This window comes from Gymnogyps californianus, chromosome 5 (genome assembly GCF_018139145.2).
Source record: "Gymnogyps californianus isolate 813 chromosome 5, ASM1813914v2, whole genome shotgun sequence".
In the NCBI taxonomy this organism is placed as follows: domain Eukaryota; kingdom Metazoa; phylum Chordata; class Aves; order Accipitriformes; family Cathartidae; genus Gymnogyps; species Gymnogyps californianus.
Window position 1 is genome coordinate 17884717 of NC_059475.1, and position 12151 is coordinate 17896867.

The window sequence follows — 12151 nt, forward strand, 5'->3', positions numbered from 1 at the left end:
CCCACAGCTGTGCCCCACTTCCCTTGAGGAAGGGCACAATTGCAGCAGCCACCGCTGCTGGCAAGCAACCTTTTTGCCTTCCCTCAGCACCATTCTGGATGCGTCCCCAGCCTGCCTGCAGGCCCCCCTCCCAGAGGCTGGAAAAACCCATGCTGTTGAAGCCTGGTTCACAAAGCATCCTGGTGTTAAGGTTAACTGGTTGTAAAACTGCAGCGGTTCATCACACTATGCACACTATGAGAAATGTTTATTAAATTGATTTTTGTTCCATTTCTTTAAAAAAAAAAGGCAGAAAGAAGTTAAACACACTGCTTTGTGGCATGCTCCACAGTATGAAAAAATCCCAAGCATTCAGTTAAGCTGCCAGCGGCTCTGTTTGACCTTTCGATGTGGTCTTTGAACTTAGACCTGGACAGTTGACTCTCCTCTTCCCCACCAGCCTCTCTCCTCCTCCCCGCCTCAGCTCACAGCCATTTTCTCAGCTGTCACTAGCTCCAGGAGGATGATTCCCTGGAGAGGGAGGGGTTTGTATTTACAGCCCACAATTTCATCCTTAGTTTGTTTTTTGGGGGTGCGGAGGGGAGCAGGACGGGGCCCCATGTTGCACACACAAATGCACAGGTACACAGGAGAGGGTCTGAGGCAGGGCAGGGGTCCTACCTAGTGGTTCTTTCCCCTTCACCTCAGCCAGCTTTAGGACCGACCAACTGGCAGAAGAGCCCTGTTGCTTTTGGATCCGGAGTGCTTGCAACAGGGCGAGTCCCCTCAGCCTTTCACCACTCCCTCTCTAGTTTGTTTTAACTCAGGTCCAGCTTCACAGGAGGCCAGACTAGAGGAGACACAAGTGGGTAGTTTTTTCTGTGAGGGTTTCTCAGCTACTTCATCGTTCTTAAGCATGATGGTTCCTCTCTGTCCCTCTTCTCCCAGGGCTGACCCCTCCTGCTACAGCTGATGACCATTCCATTGAACATGGGGTCTCTCAGCTAGTAACTCTAAAGAAAGCATTACCCTCTCCCTGCAAAACTCCTTCTGCCCGCTCCCACGACCTTCCCAGCCGCTGGCTGTTCCCCTCTTGCAGCACCTTTCCTGCAGCAGCCGCAGGGACAGGAGGTGGCCCAGGGAGCTCCCCACAGTGACAAGCCACCTCTGAAATAAGCCAGAGAGCAAACTGCAGCCCGTGCGGGACATGGTCTGAGCAAATGTCCGGCTCTTCTTCCTCCCACAGCTCTCAGACTTCCTCTCCAAGTACCACTTTCTCCTAATTGCTCCTGCCTGGGACAACCCAGACCCCTAAAGCTACAACATCCAGGGACACACCTGACCTGCGTTGAGACCCAGTGTGTCTTCAAACAGAGCTCCAGCTACAGACACAGCATCAACTGAATACTGAACAATATCAAAAATACGGTATAAGGAAAGAAAACAGAATTGAAATGCTTAATGGCATATTTATACACATTTATCAACAGTCAACAAAAAAGGCGGCAAGTTACACATCCATTCTGTGTGCTTACAATCCCGATGCACATATATGTAAACACACATGCTTGGTTGATGCATATACATGTAGCCACATAACAGAGTAGATGACCTGAAGGAGCTACGCTGGGGAGCAGGGGAAGGGGTTACCTGCTGCAAAACCTTGTCTTGTTCTCGATGTGCACAACGTGAACATTCAGGGCAGTGTTGCTTTAAGGCTATTTCTAAGGCTGAATCTTTTCTTGTCCAACCCCTCAATCTGAAGTTCTGTTGAAGCAGTTCCTCCTCTTACCCAGCACAACTTGATATATATATATTTACCTATATACTTTTTAAAGGCCCTATATACTAAAAGGCCGGAAAAGGAAAGGGGGGAGTGGAATGGGGGAAAAGCCTCCAAATGGATCAGTTTGCCCCAGTGCAGGAATTTCCTATCCTGTAGTGGCAAAGGCCATGGCAGCCACATGCAGTGGACAAGGTACTAATTTAAAATGATCACACATCTTCCTCCCTATCAGATCTGAAGCTCTTCGTTGCAACGAAGGGGGAGAGCGAAATACTTTAAGAAACAGAAATATTCCTGAGGTGGGGAAGGTGATCACTAGTTTCAACTCCTCCCCTTACCTGCTTCGATGTGGCAAAGAGCTGAGATACTATAATTTCCAGCTCAAGTGCCCGTACGGCTAAGGAAAAGCCTTTGCTTAAAAATATATATCTATAGAACTATACATATAGATCATCTTTTTAGAGACACTCTGATTTTATTACATAGCTCCTGGGTCACTCTCCTCCTCTATCTACATGGTAACGGAGTGGCATACAACAGAAGCCACATACGTCGAATTGGCAATCAAAGCTTACCAGGTCACAAGAAAGTGTTTCAACTGGTGCGATCTAAAAATCCTGAATTCCCTTGCTTTGATAAGCTGATCTCCTGCCATTGATGTAACTGGAAGTGGAAGGTCTTAAAAATAAACTTTTTTTTTTTTCCCCCAAAATCAGGTTATGACAATTTCCCAGCAATGCTACAGTGTGCGACAATATGCTGTAAATAAGGAAAATTTCATTGAACAAGAGAGTGATGCAAAGATGAAATTTTAAACATGTATGCATATGGCTGGGAACCCCCAAGCGTCATCCTGCAATACATAAATGCAGAATTTCTAAGGTTAAGGACTTTTTTTTTTTTTTAAAGTTTTCTTCTTTTTTCCAATATCATTTATATGCAAGCATTAGCTTAACAGTGGAAACATAGTGCAGAACTAGACTCTCCCCAAAATATACGTCTATAAAGAAACACTGAAGGAGGTTAAAGAAGTGACTTAATTTTCAGCTTGAGATATTTGAAAACTGGGACTAAAATTCACCCCCAGCCACTGACCCTTTAATGTAACAAAGCAATGGAAATGAGCCAATTTATAAAGTTACAGCCCCAAGAAAAAAACCACAAAAACAAAAAGCCAAAAACATCCCCACTCTTCAGAGAGTAAAAAAATTTAAGCATGACTTCTGTTAAGGATTGACCTAGTGATGCAAACAGGTTGGAGAGGAACAATGCACTTGCATTTCCCCCGCGACACATCGCACCCAGGTGACAGGGGCTGTTTCCTCTCCTCTCCTCTCTCTCCCAGGCTTTGGGCAGTCAGCCAGGCTTCCCTATGGACAGCTGGGAAACGCCAGGGAGCTGGGGTGATGGTAGGAAAAGATGACTACAAATGAATAAAAATGCTAAATTCTGCTTCAGCATCCAATTATGTATACAAAAAAGTCAGTGTTGAAAAAGAGAGTAAAAACCAAAGCAAAGTTTTCTGATAATAGGCTGCAGCCTTCTCCTCTGTACATCTTCCACCAATGTTATTTCTGAGTTACAGGGGGTGGGGAAGGGGGAGGAAGGACTCGATCTACTGCTACAGCAGCTTTCCCCATCACACAAAACTGATGTGTAACTAACTCAGCCACAAGGATACGGGAAAGTTTTATTTATTTAAAAAAAAAAAAGTACTTCAAAATAAAAATGATAAGTACTGTATGGTAATATTGGAAGTATTTATATACATAGTTTTCTTTGTCTTTTGTTGAAATGTCTCCTGGTCACTTGGTGGCACTTGGGGTCCCCTCTAGCGCCATCTGCCCTGCTCCCCCCTTCCCCTCCCCGGTTCTCACGGCTCAGTAGACGGAGCTGTTCCTTATGCCACAGCACAGCACCATGCTTAGGATCATTTCGAAGATCTGTCAGGAGACACAGGGGCACCAGTGAGGCACTGACCAGTACGATGCAGGAGCTCTCCCCCATCCCGAGGTCCCCCACTCCACATAAACACTCTCATGCCAAAGATAAGGGCAGAGATGCTATGTCTTCGCTGCTGTTTCATTAGGAGCTGGCCAATTCGAGATAAGATGATGTTCTCCCCTCTCTTGGTGGCAGCAGTGGTGGTATGTTGCAAGCCTCCTGGCTGCCAGCTGCGCAGCAAATGCTTCAAGATCCCTCCGGCATTACAGCCTAGCCTTTGCGCAGGTGCTGGGTTACCAGCCCATGCCACCCACTGCTCACTAGGCAGCAAACCCACCGTGGCAAAGAAAGCAAATCCCTTCCCACTGCAGACCCCAGCAACAAAACATGGCTGCCTGAGAAACACGGGCAGGTTTGGAGGCACCAAGGAGTGGTGCTCTGCCCCTCTGGATGGAGTTGCAGGTGCTCCTGCTTTACCACACTCGCCAGGCGCCTGCCCTAACATCCCGACCCCCCAGAGGGGTGACGAAGCCTTTGGTCTTGCCATGTCCCAGAGCAGCTGGGGTGCAGAGGGCTGGTGCTGCACGCTGAGCACCCGGAGGAGAGGGGCAGATCTAGCCCAGCTGGAACAGGACCCAGGCACCCCGATGCGGCTTTTCCCTGTCCCACAACAGCAGGGCGCTACGCAGTCACGCTTACCATGATCACGGCGACCACGATGGCAGCGATACCAATCAGGTACAGCTTCCCGGAGAACAGCTCGTCGATTTTTTTGTGGCAGTTCGAGGACTGAAGCAGAGAAGCATGCTGGTCAGAGAGCCTGCTTTCCCCTCGCCCGCCCCCGGAACCCAGAAAGGCAGATCTGCTTCCCCCCGGTCCTGCTCATGTTCCTGGGTCCTGGCTCTAAGACTTCCTACCAGACTTCACCCCTCCGTGCCTGCCAGCCCCCTCAAGCAGGAACAGCAAAGGAAGAACTGACAGGAACGTCCAACATCCCCCTACACCATCCCCAAATAAATGACATCTCTACCCTTTATCTAATTCCCAATAAATCCCCAAATTTCCCTGGCAGCCAAGTTTCCTCACAGGACCTGCGCTGAGTGAAGAGCAGCCGTGCCTACCTCAAAAAGGTTTTTCAGGAAGGCGTCCTTCTTTGGGCAGAGGTCGTCTCTCCACAGGGGAGTGACGACTCCTGTTGCAGTATCGGGACCACAGCAGTCCAGCTACATGGAGAGAGGAAAAAAAAAAACCCAACAACAAAACCAGCATTAGGAGACAGCAAACACTCATGCAATGCTCTCCCCCCATTAAGCATCCTTGAAGCCACCTAAGACCGAGGAGGCATCTTGGAGGGGGACACAAGGGAGGGGGAATAACTCTCCAAATTTGACTTTTTTCTTTCCGTGCAATGCAGCTGCTTCCTACAATAGTCCCGGATGGGTCTGGCATTGGTATCCTGGAGGAGACTGAACCCAGTTCTCTCCAGAGATTTTGTTTCCTGCTGAGCAGAGGAAGTATCGGGATTAGTTTGAGAGCAACATTTTTCTTCTATTGAATTTTACTTAAATCAGGGGTGCTGAGGTAAATGAAAAGCAACTTAATTAGAGTTCAGGCCAGACTTCCCAGCACAGCGCGAAGGACAGAATATTGAAGAGGGCGCAACTCTGTTTCTCGACATGTAAGAACAGCAAACTTGACAGGCTAAGACCTGCATGTAGCATCATCTGCTTTAGACCCTGCTTTTCCCATTCATTTTCCTGGCCCCCGTTTTTAATTCTCCTTCCTCCTACATTCTCATTTCCTCTGGCTGTAAGAAACTCCTGTGGAGAGGAGATTTCTACATAGAGCTTGGAAAGCAGGCAGCAAAATCCCAGTGCTGAGAACACATTTGATCCAGTTCACTCCTAAGCATCAAGAAATCCAGCATTGCCTTCATTCCCCGCCCCAGGACTTGTAGTTCAACTTATTGCCTCTGCCTTGGTGGGGAGGATCAGTCTGTGCGCAGCGACAGTTGCTCCTCACCACTTACCCACTGACAAACCGCACGCAGAAGTTAACTGGGTGTAATTCGCAGCATGCAGGATCCTATCCATCAGCTGTTGCTTTGGCCAACTGCACGTAGCCTAAGCAGAGCGTGCAGCAAGACCGCTGATGTCTTACCGTTTCATGAAAGGTCTTCACTACAGCTTTCCCGTTGTTCGTCTCCGATTCTGCCATGAGCGCTTGTTGAAACGCTTGATCATAGAACTGTTTCACATCTTTGGCTATCTAGGAAAGACAGGGGAAAAACTCCCTTTCAGCCAGAGGAGAAGGAGGAAACCCATCCAGCAGATGTGCCTGAAGGGGACAGGTTCCCTCTAATGACACTCGCAGGTAGATGAGCAGTTTTTAAATAGATTTGGACCCCGTTTATTTGCACAGGTGCGTGAAAAAAGGGCTGTCTTTCATAGGGCTCAAGTCCCTCCAGCCATAGCGTGTTAAGAACAGCAAATATTAAGAACCTCATCCACCAGCCAGCAGGTTCCAGCCAACACTATCCAAGTACTCCACGAGCTCTCTCTAGCAGGCAAAGAGAACCAAGCCCCGGAGGATGAACCACAAGATGTGAGACAGCCTTCAGCCCACATGGATTTGCTGCTGGGCTCAGGAATGCAGAAATGGCTTGTTCTGAACCACTCGACACATGGAGACAAAGCAAACAGGCAACACATTTCCCACCAAGGCTGCAGAGACAGGACACGCTGGGGAAGTCAGGAGGAGGTGGGGTGTGCAAGCAAGACCATCTGTAGGTATGGGCACCTTGGCTTACTGTCTGGCTCAGAGGGAATGGCAGGAATTTGGGAGAGATTGCACACTAAAGCCTAGTGAGGCAGCTCACTTGGGTCAGGAAGCTTAGATTCTTTTAGATGGATGTCAAACTCTGGCTGGGTCCCTACCTGGAGCTGGGCACCCCCATCCTGTAAATGGTTATATGAGAAGTCTCATCCGTACTCTAGCCCTGCCACCTGGGCTGGTAAACTGCAGCCACCCATGGGGGTCTGCTCCACAATGCAAAAACCCCTTCATTTTCAGGGAAAGTGGCCTTGTGGCTTCTCCTCTAACACCCTGCAATAATTTGGGAGAGACAGATGAAAGGAGGACATGCAAGAGAAGCAAAAGACAAAAATACGAGCAAGTACGAAAGGGAAAACGCTTTCCAGAACATCTGCTCTTGGCAGCGCAGGCTGGATTAGCAGACGAAAAAAGAAACTGCAGCAAGAAGGAGTGTGATTTCAATCAATTATCCCACCATTTCTCCGTCACTGCTCAAAAAAGTTTGCTTTGGAGGGCAATGTTCTCTGATCAAACCATTTGATTCTGGTACATGGAAAACAATAAAATAATAATCCTACTTCTTGCCTCCCCATCCTTTATCTAAAGCATCTCCAAGAAGGCAGGCTGAGGGAGAGACTGCCTCCAGCTTCGTGGAAGAGCATCCTGTGCCTGCGTAATAGGAGATGACTGTCCCCCCATGGGGCTGCAAACCCAGGTGGAATGGAGTCCCCGCTGGGAGCATTTCTCGGTGGCTGGGATCATTCAGCGCTTCCTTCCCAGCCCCTGTTGCTCCCAAGATGCTCCTGACTGAGGCGGGGAGAAGCAAGCCGCCTGCCTTGTGAGCAGGGACTTCCAAACAGCCCATTCATCATCAAGCCTGCAAAAGCAGCTGAGGCCAACAGACTGCCACCATTCATTTTAAACTGCAAAATTAATTTTAGGGGCTGAGGTCATCACTCTCATATTGGCAAATCCTAAATTTCTCAGCTTTATGCTCTGATGGCCAGGCGCCTTCTCCCCAACATGGAAAGCAACAGCCGTGGGGTCCCTCCTTACTCAGGCTTCGCTTTTTCTGTTGTTGGTTCAGTCGCACATCTTGGACTCTTCAGGATTTACAAACTAACATCTGCAGGAGGCACAGCCCCTCTGCAAAGGTTAATTAGCTCACCAAAGTTGCTAGGAAACAGCACCCTGCCTGCACAGTAACATGTTTAGCCACAGAAGAGTTTATTCCGCTGAAGTCATGCTCTCTCCGGTGAATGACTACAAGGGTGTTCCCATTCACGGCCGAGCTGGTCATCAGTGGCCTACAGGCATGTGAAAGCTGAGCAGGCCACCACCTACTTACACAGCTGGCTTACGTCTCTTAGTAAAGTAAACACATTTCCTACTCTGCCAGAGAGTCTAACCTTGGCGTTGAGCACAAGCAGTCCCCTTCTCTCCTCCAAACCCTTGACAGCTGAGTGATCAACACCCAGCCTGCTGCTTGCTGCAGCACGGCCATGGTTCCCATACACTGATAGTTTTGCTCTTCAAGATCGAACTTTGCATGTGTGCGAGCACATGTGACCATAGCAAAGGGAAGGTGAGCAGAAAGGGAAGGTGAAAAGCTGCAATTTTCAGTCCTACCCTTTAGCTAACCCCCTCCAGCCAGAGGACCTCATCCGAGCAGTCCCTAGCAGGGTGCCTGGGACAGACACGTGACTTCTACCCCTCGCGCGTGCACAGCATATTGATCAGCAGCAAGCTCAGTCCTGGCAGACGAACAGCCTGAAGCGGGTTATATGATACTGGCAAAGACCAGGAAGCATCAAGCAATCCTGTTAAAGCAGACGCAGGCTCTCCCCGTATGGTATTCCCTCCCTTCGGGGCCACGCAGCTGCGTTTGCTCTTTGGCACCTAGGACATGGAGATGCCTTTCCTTCGCGACTTCATACGTGAATCAACTCACACTGTGACTGACAGTGTGGCAGCAAGGAGGAGACCCAAGCAAGACAGGGCTATTTTTACTCCAGACATTGCACTATATAGCGTAATGGGCAGCTGCTACCATCAAGTGCTCACATTTAAAGTTCATCAGCCCGGCCAAGAGGAGTTAGGTGACCTGCCCAGGTCACATAGCTAATCCAAGCCGCCGTGACTCAGGCCAGGAGCAGCTCGCGAGCAAAACAGCTCATGCCAGGATCTGCTGTGGTTCTGCCCCAGCCTCCCAGTCCCACAAATGCAGGTTTCGGAGTCGTCTTACTTGGTCTTTGTTGACAAATCCCCAGATTCCAGCCGCAACTTCGCAGGCAAACAGGATCACCAGGCAAGTGAAGAACTGCAAAGACAGATCAAGAGAGGGACACTTAACATATCTGGCTACAGGCAAAAGCAGAAATTAGGTGGATAGAGGTGTGGAGCGGCACTTCTACTGATGGTGATCAGAGCAAAGTGTTGCCTGACTTCAAATCATTTTATCTTTCATACGCATGCTTAGCTCAAACACATTGTCCTATAACTTTACCGGATGCCACCCCATGTCCAGACTTCCCACTAGGATGGCTGAGCGGGGATTAGCAGAGCCCTTCCCACACAGGGACTAGCAGGGATGAGGATGCCCTGTGCACCACAAGACCCATTGTTCCTCTTCATGCACCCGCAGGACCATCCAGACAAGCTTCTTGCTCTGCTACAGATGCTCCGAGGATGGGAATTGCCAGTGCAGGGTAAAAAGCACATTTCAGCTGCTGAGGAGCTGCGGGGCGTCAGGGTGTGATTTATGGCCAGCTCTCTTGGCATCCACAGCTCTGCAAGGCTACTGCAGTTTTTTGCATAAATACTAACACCGATGTTTTCCCACAGTCCCATCCTGTTTGTGCAATTCCAGCACTCCTCCCTGCCATCCCCTCAAAGCCTTCCTCCATCTTTTTGTTCAGATCCTGGGAACACATTGTGACAGTCGGTCTGTTAGACTGGGAATGGGAAGCCATAAAGCTCATACATCAGAGTCAAGTGAGAAGGCACAGACAGGCACGCTCCATACACAGCCAACATTACCTCCGTGACATCATCACCCTCAGTGACTTCTTCCTGGGAAAAGCCCCAAATTGGGAGAGTTGCCAGGGAAGTAAAGAAGCAAAAGAGGTGAATGCAGTCAGGGGAAGACAAAATCACAGTATGGGGTGGGACAACAGCCCCTGGCTCCTGGGCAGTCTCTGTTCCAGACACATTCAGGACATTTTCTTCATCAACAGAGGAAAAGGGAGTTTCCAGAATGATGCTATGACCTGGCTGTCACATGCAAGAGCAAAGGGTTATCAGCAAAATGGAAACAGGACTACTGACCTGACAGCAGGAGAGGACTTCCAACATCCTTGTCCAGTCCCCGAACAACCAACTCCTATTTAAACACCTATCTATCGCAGATTCTCCAGGAACATCTTTGGGGGACTGGGTCCCACATCCCCCCCAAGGAATCACATCACCCTAAATCATGGCGCGATGCCACTGTAATTCTCCGGTTAAGCACTAGGGCTCACTCTTGCAGTAGTAACCCTCCAGTGAAGGATGGCTCGTTTACCCCAGATTTGGAGGTACAACTTCCTGCAGGCTCAGGTCTGCAAGCTGGCTGCAAAACACGAGACATGCAGCTTGACGCTATGGGAACATGGCTGTGTTCCCGGCCAGGCGGTTGGCTGTGCCCCAGCCCCTTCCCGGGGAGCAGAGCCCACTCCACGCCAAGCGGCTCCCTCTTGCCTTCCTTAGGTCTTGCCGCTCAGCTTCCATGCTGCCTTCGCACAGGATTTTGATAGCGTGGAGCTTCCTGATACTTTCCCCTTTTGCAATAAGCCTATAGTCACTCCATCAGCTGGCTGCAGGAGAGGGGAGAGCGGCTGGTTCCCTGCAACACCCTGAGGACGCTGCCTGGAAATGTCCTTGGAGCACGGTGGGAGCCTTGGCCAGCAGAAAACGTCATCACGAGATGTCTCCAGCCTTCTCTTGGCAAGCCAAGGTGCAAGCAAATACGGGCAGCGCACAGCAGCTAGAGCTGCTAATTTCAGCCAAAGCAGCCGGTTTCCCTGTCGGGCCTCAGGTACATTGTACCATCTGCCCTTCTAATCCTCTTTCCAACTTCAAGAGGGAGTGAGGGGTAATTCAGGTTCTGTAGTCGCTTGTGTTAACACAAAAAAAAATAATCCAAAGCTGCCAGACCTCGCTACAACAACCCCTGTCAGATTTGTGCGCGGGCTCCTCCTATTCTCAGCAGCAGCGATAATGCCTGCAAACTCCTACAGCAGCTCTCATCCACCGATGTTCAGAAGTGCTTTATAAAAGCTGGTGAGAAGCACCCCATTCTTATGGGGAAACAGAAGCAACTAGAGGTGAAGCCATCTGTGAGAGCAAGGAAAGCAGCTCCATTTCCCTCTGTCCCAGCTGAATCCACACCCATGGGTCACTATACCACCAACAAGAATCCTCCAGCCCAATGAAGCCAAGTGCTGGAAAGTCCTTCCAATTTGTTTTGTTTTTTATGTTTTACCTCTCCAATTTTTTTTTTTTGCATCAAGTTTAAAGCTGAACCACATGTGAGAACTTGCTTTAAATAAATGGGTCTCCCTTACCCCCAAGGAAAAGGCTTGTGGTGTGGCTACAGTTTATATAATTAAGCTCATCCCATGCCAGAAATCCCGAGCTGCTGCCTCACATCAAGAATGCCTGTAGCACTTCAGTAATGGGTTTTCCAGGATGTACCTAGATGTCCTCACTAAGATATTGTGGGAAATCTTTGCTGTTTCCTCGTCCGAACAGACAAAAATAGTAGATGATTCCTTAAAAGAACTGGAATCGCCACAGGCAGCCTTGAAATGGAGTGAAAGGGGAAGCTGTAGGGGACATCAGGTATGAAAGAGGGTTTAGTGGGTGCTTGGTAAGACAGCCAGACCATGGAGGGGATAAGAGCATGGAAGGGCTTCACACATAACAGAGAAAATGAATCTCCAAGAATCCTGCTGTTCGCACCTCTTCTGCTATGCTGCTGGCTTCAGCCTCTGTCCTGCAGCCAGGCATGAGCAGGAGCTTGCAGCGTGCCTCCCAGCTCAGCCGGAGCTCCAGCAGGCTGGGCAGAGATGCCCTCAGCCAAACATCGCTGCCTTGCTCCTTGCAGAGGTCAGCTAGTTCCCACCTACACGCTCATGCATCTTCCCAGCCCCATTTGTTGAAAAAGTCTCCAGCAAGGGAGCACGGCCAGGTGTCCCAGCAGGGACAGCATGGTGCCAAGCGGCATCCAAAGCTTTGCGCCTCTTACCGTTCCCAGAAGGCACTGAGACTCCTGAATAGCGCCGTAGCATCCCAGGAACCCCACGAACATCATGACAGCTCCGACCGCGATCAGGATGTAGATTCCTGCAAGGGAGAGTGAGAGGCAGATGCGTTACTGCAGAGCTTCTATGGCAGCATCCTAGCATCTGGCTGGACATGCTGGCTCCCGGGGCGGCTAATTACGGGTGTGCAGAATTAAGACCTAGGAGATATGAGTAGCGGTGGCAGCAGACATAGCAGAACAACACAACATACGCAAGTCAGGTCTCAAAGTGTTTGAAGCTGCTAACACTGAAACTTTAAAAACCCCATCACCTCCAAAATTAG

The 12151-nt window shown here is 49.6% G+C and overlaps 1 protein-coding gene across 1 annotated transcript in view; it reads right to left on the reverse strand.

Moving 5' to 3' along the window:
• Positions 1 to 230: 230 nt before the first annotated feature.
• The window catches only part of CD81 (CD81 molecule), a 35446-nt gene continuing 23525 nt past the window's right edge, over positions 231 to 12151 (reverse strand). The window contains exons 3-8 of the mRNA XM_050896927.1: positions 11811 to 11908; positions 8769 to 8843; positions 5870 to 5977; positions 4831 to 4932; positions 4409 to 4498; positions 231 to 3708 (exon numbers count right to left, since the gene is read on the reverse strand). Coding sequence (XP_050752884.1) covers positions 3646 to 3708; positions 4409 to 4498; positions 4831 to 4932; positions 5870 to 5977; positions 8769 to 8843; positions 11811 to 11908 — 536 coding nt within the window. The 3' untranslated portion in view covers positions 231 to 3645. The remainder of the gene's footprint in view (positions 3709 to 4408; positions 4499 to 4830; positions 4933 to 5869; positions 5978 to 8768; positions 8844 to 11810; positions 11909 to 12151) is intronic.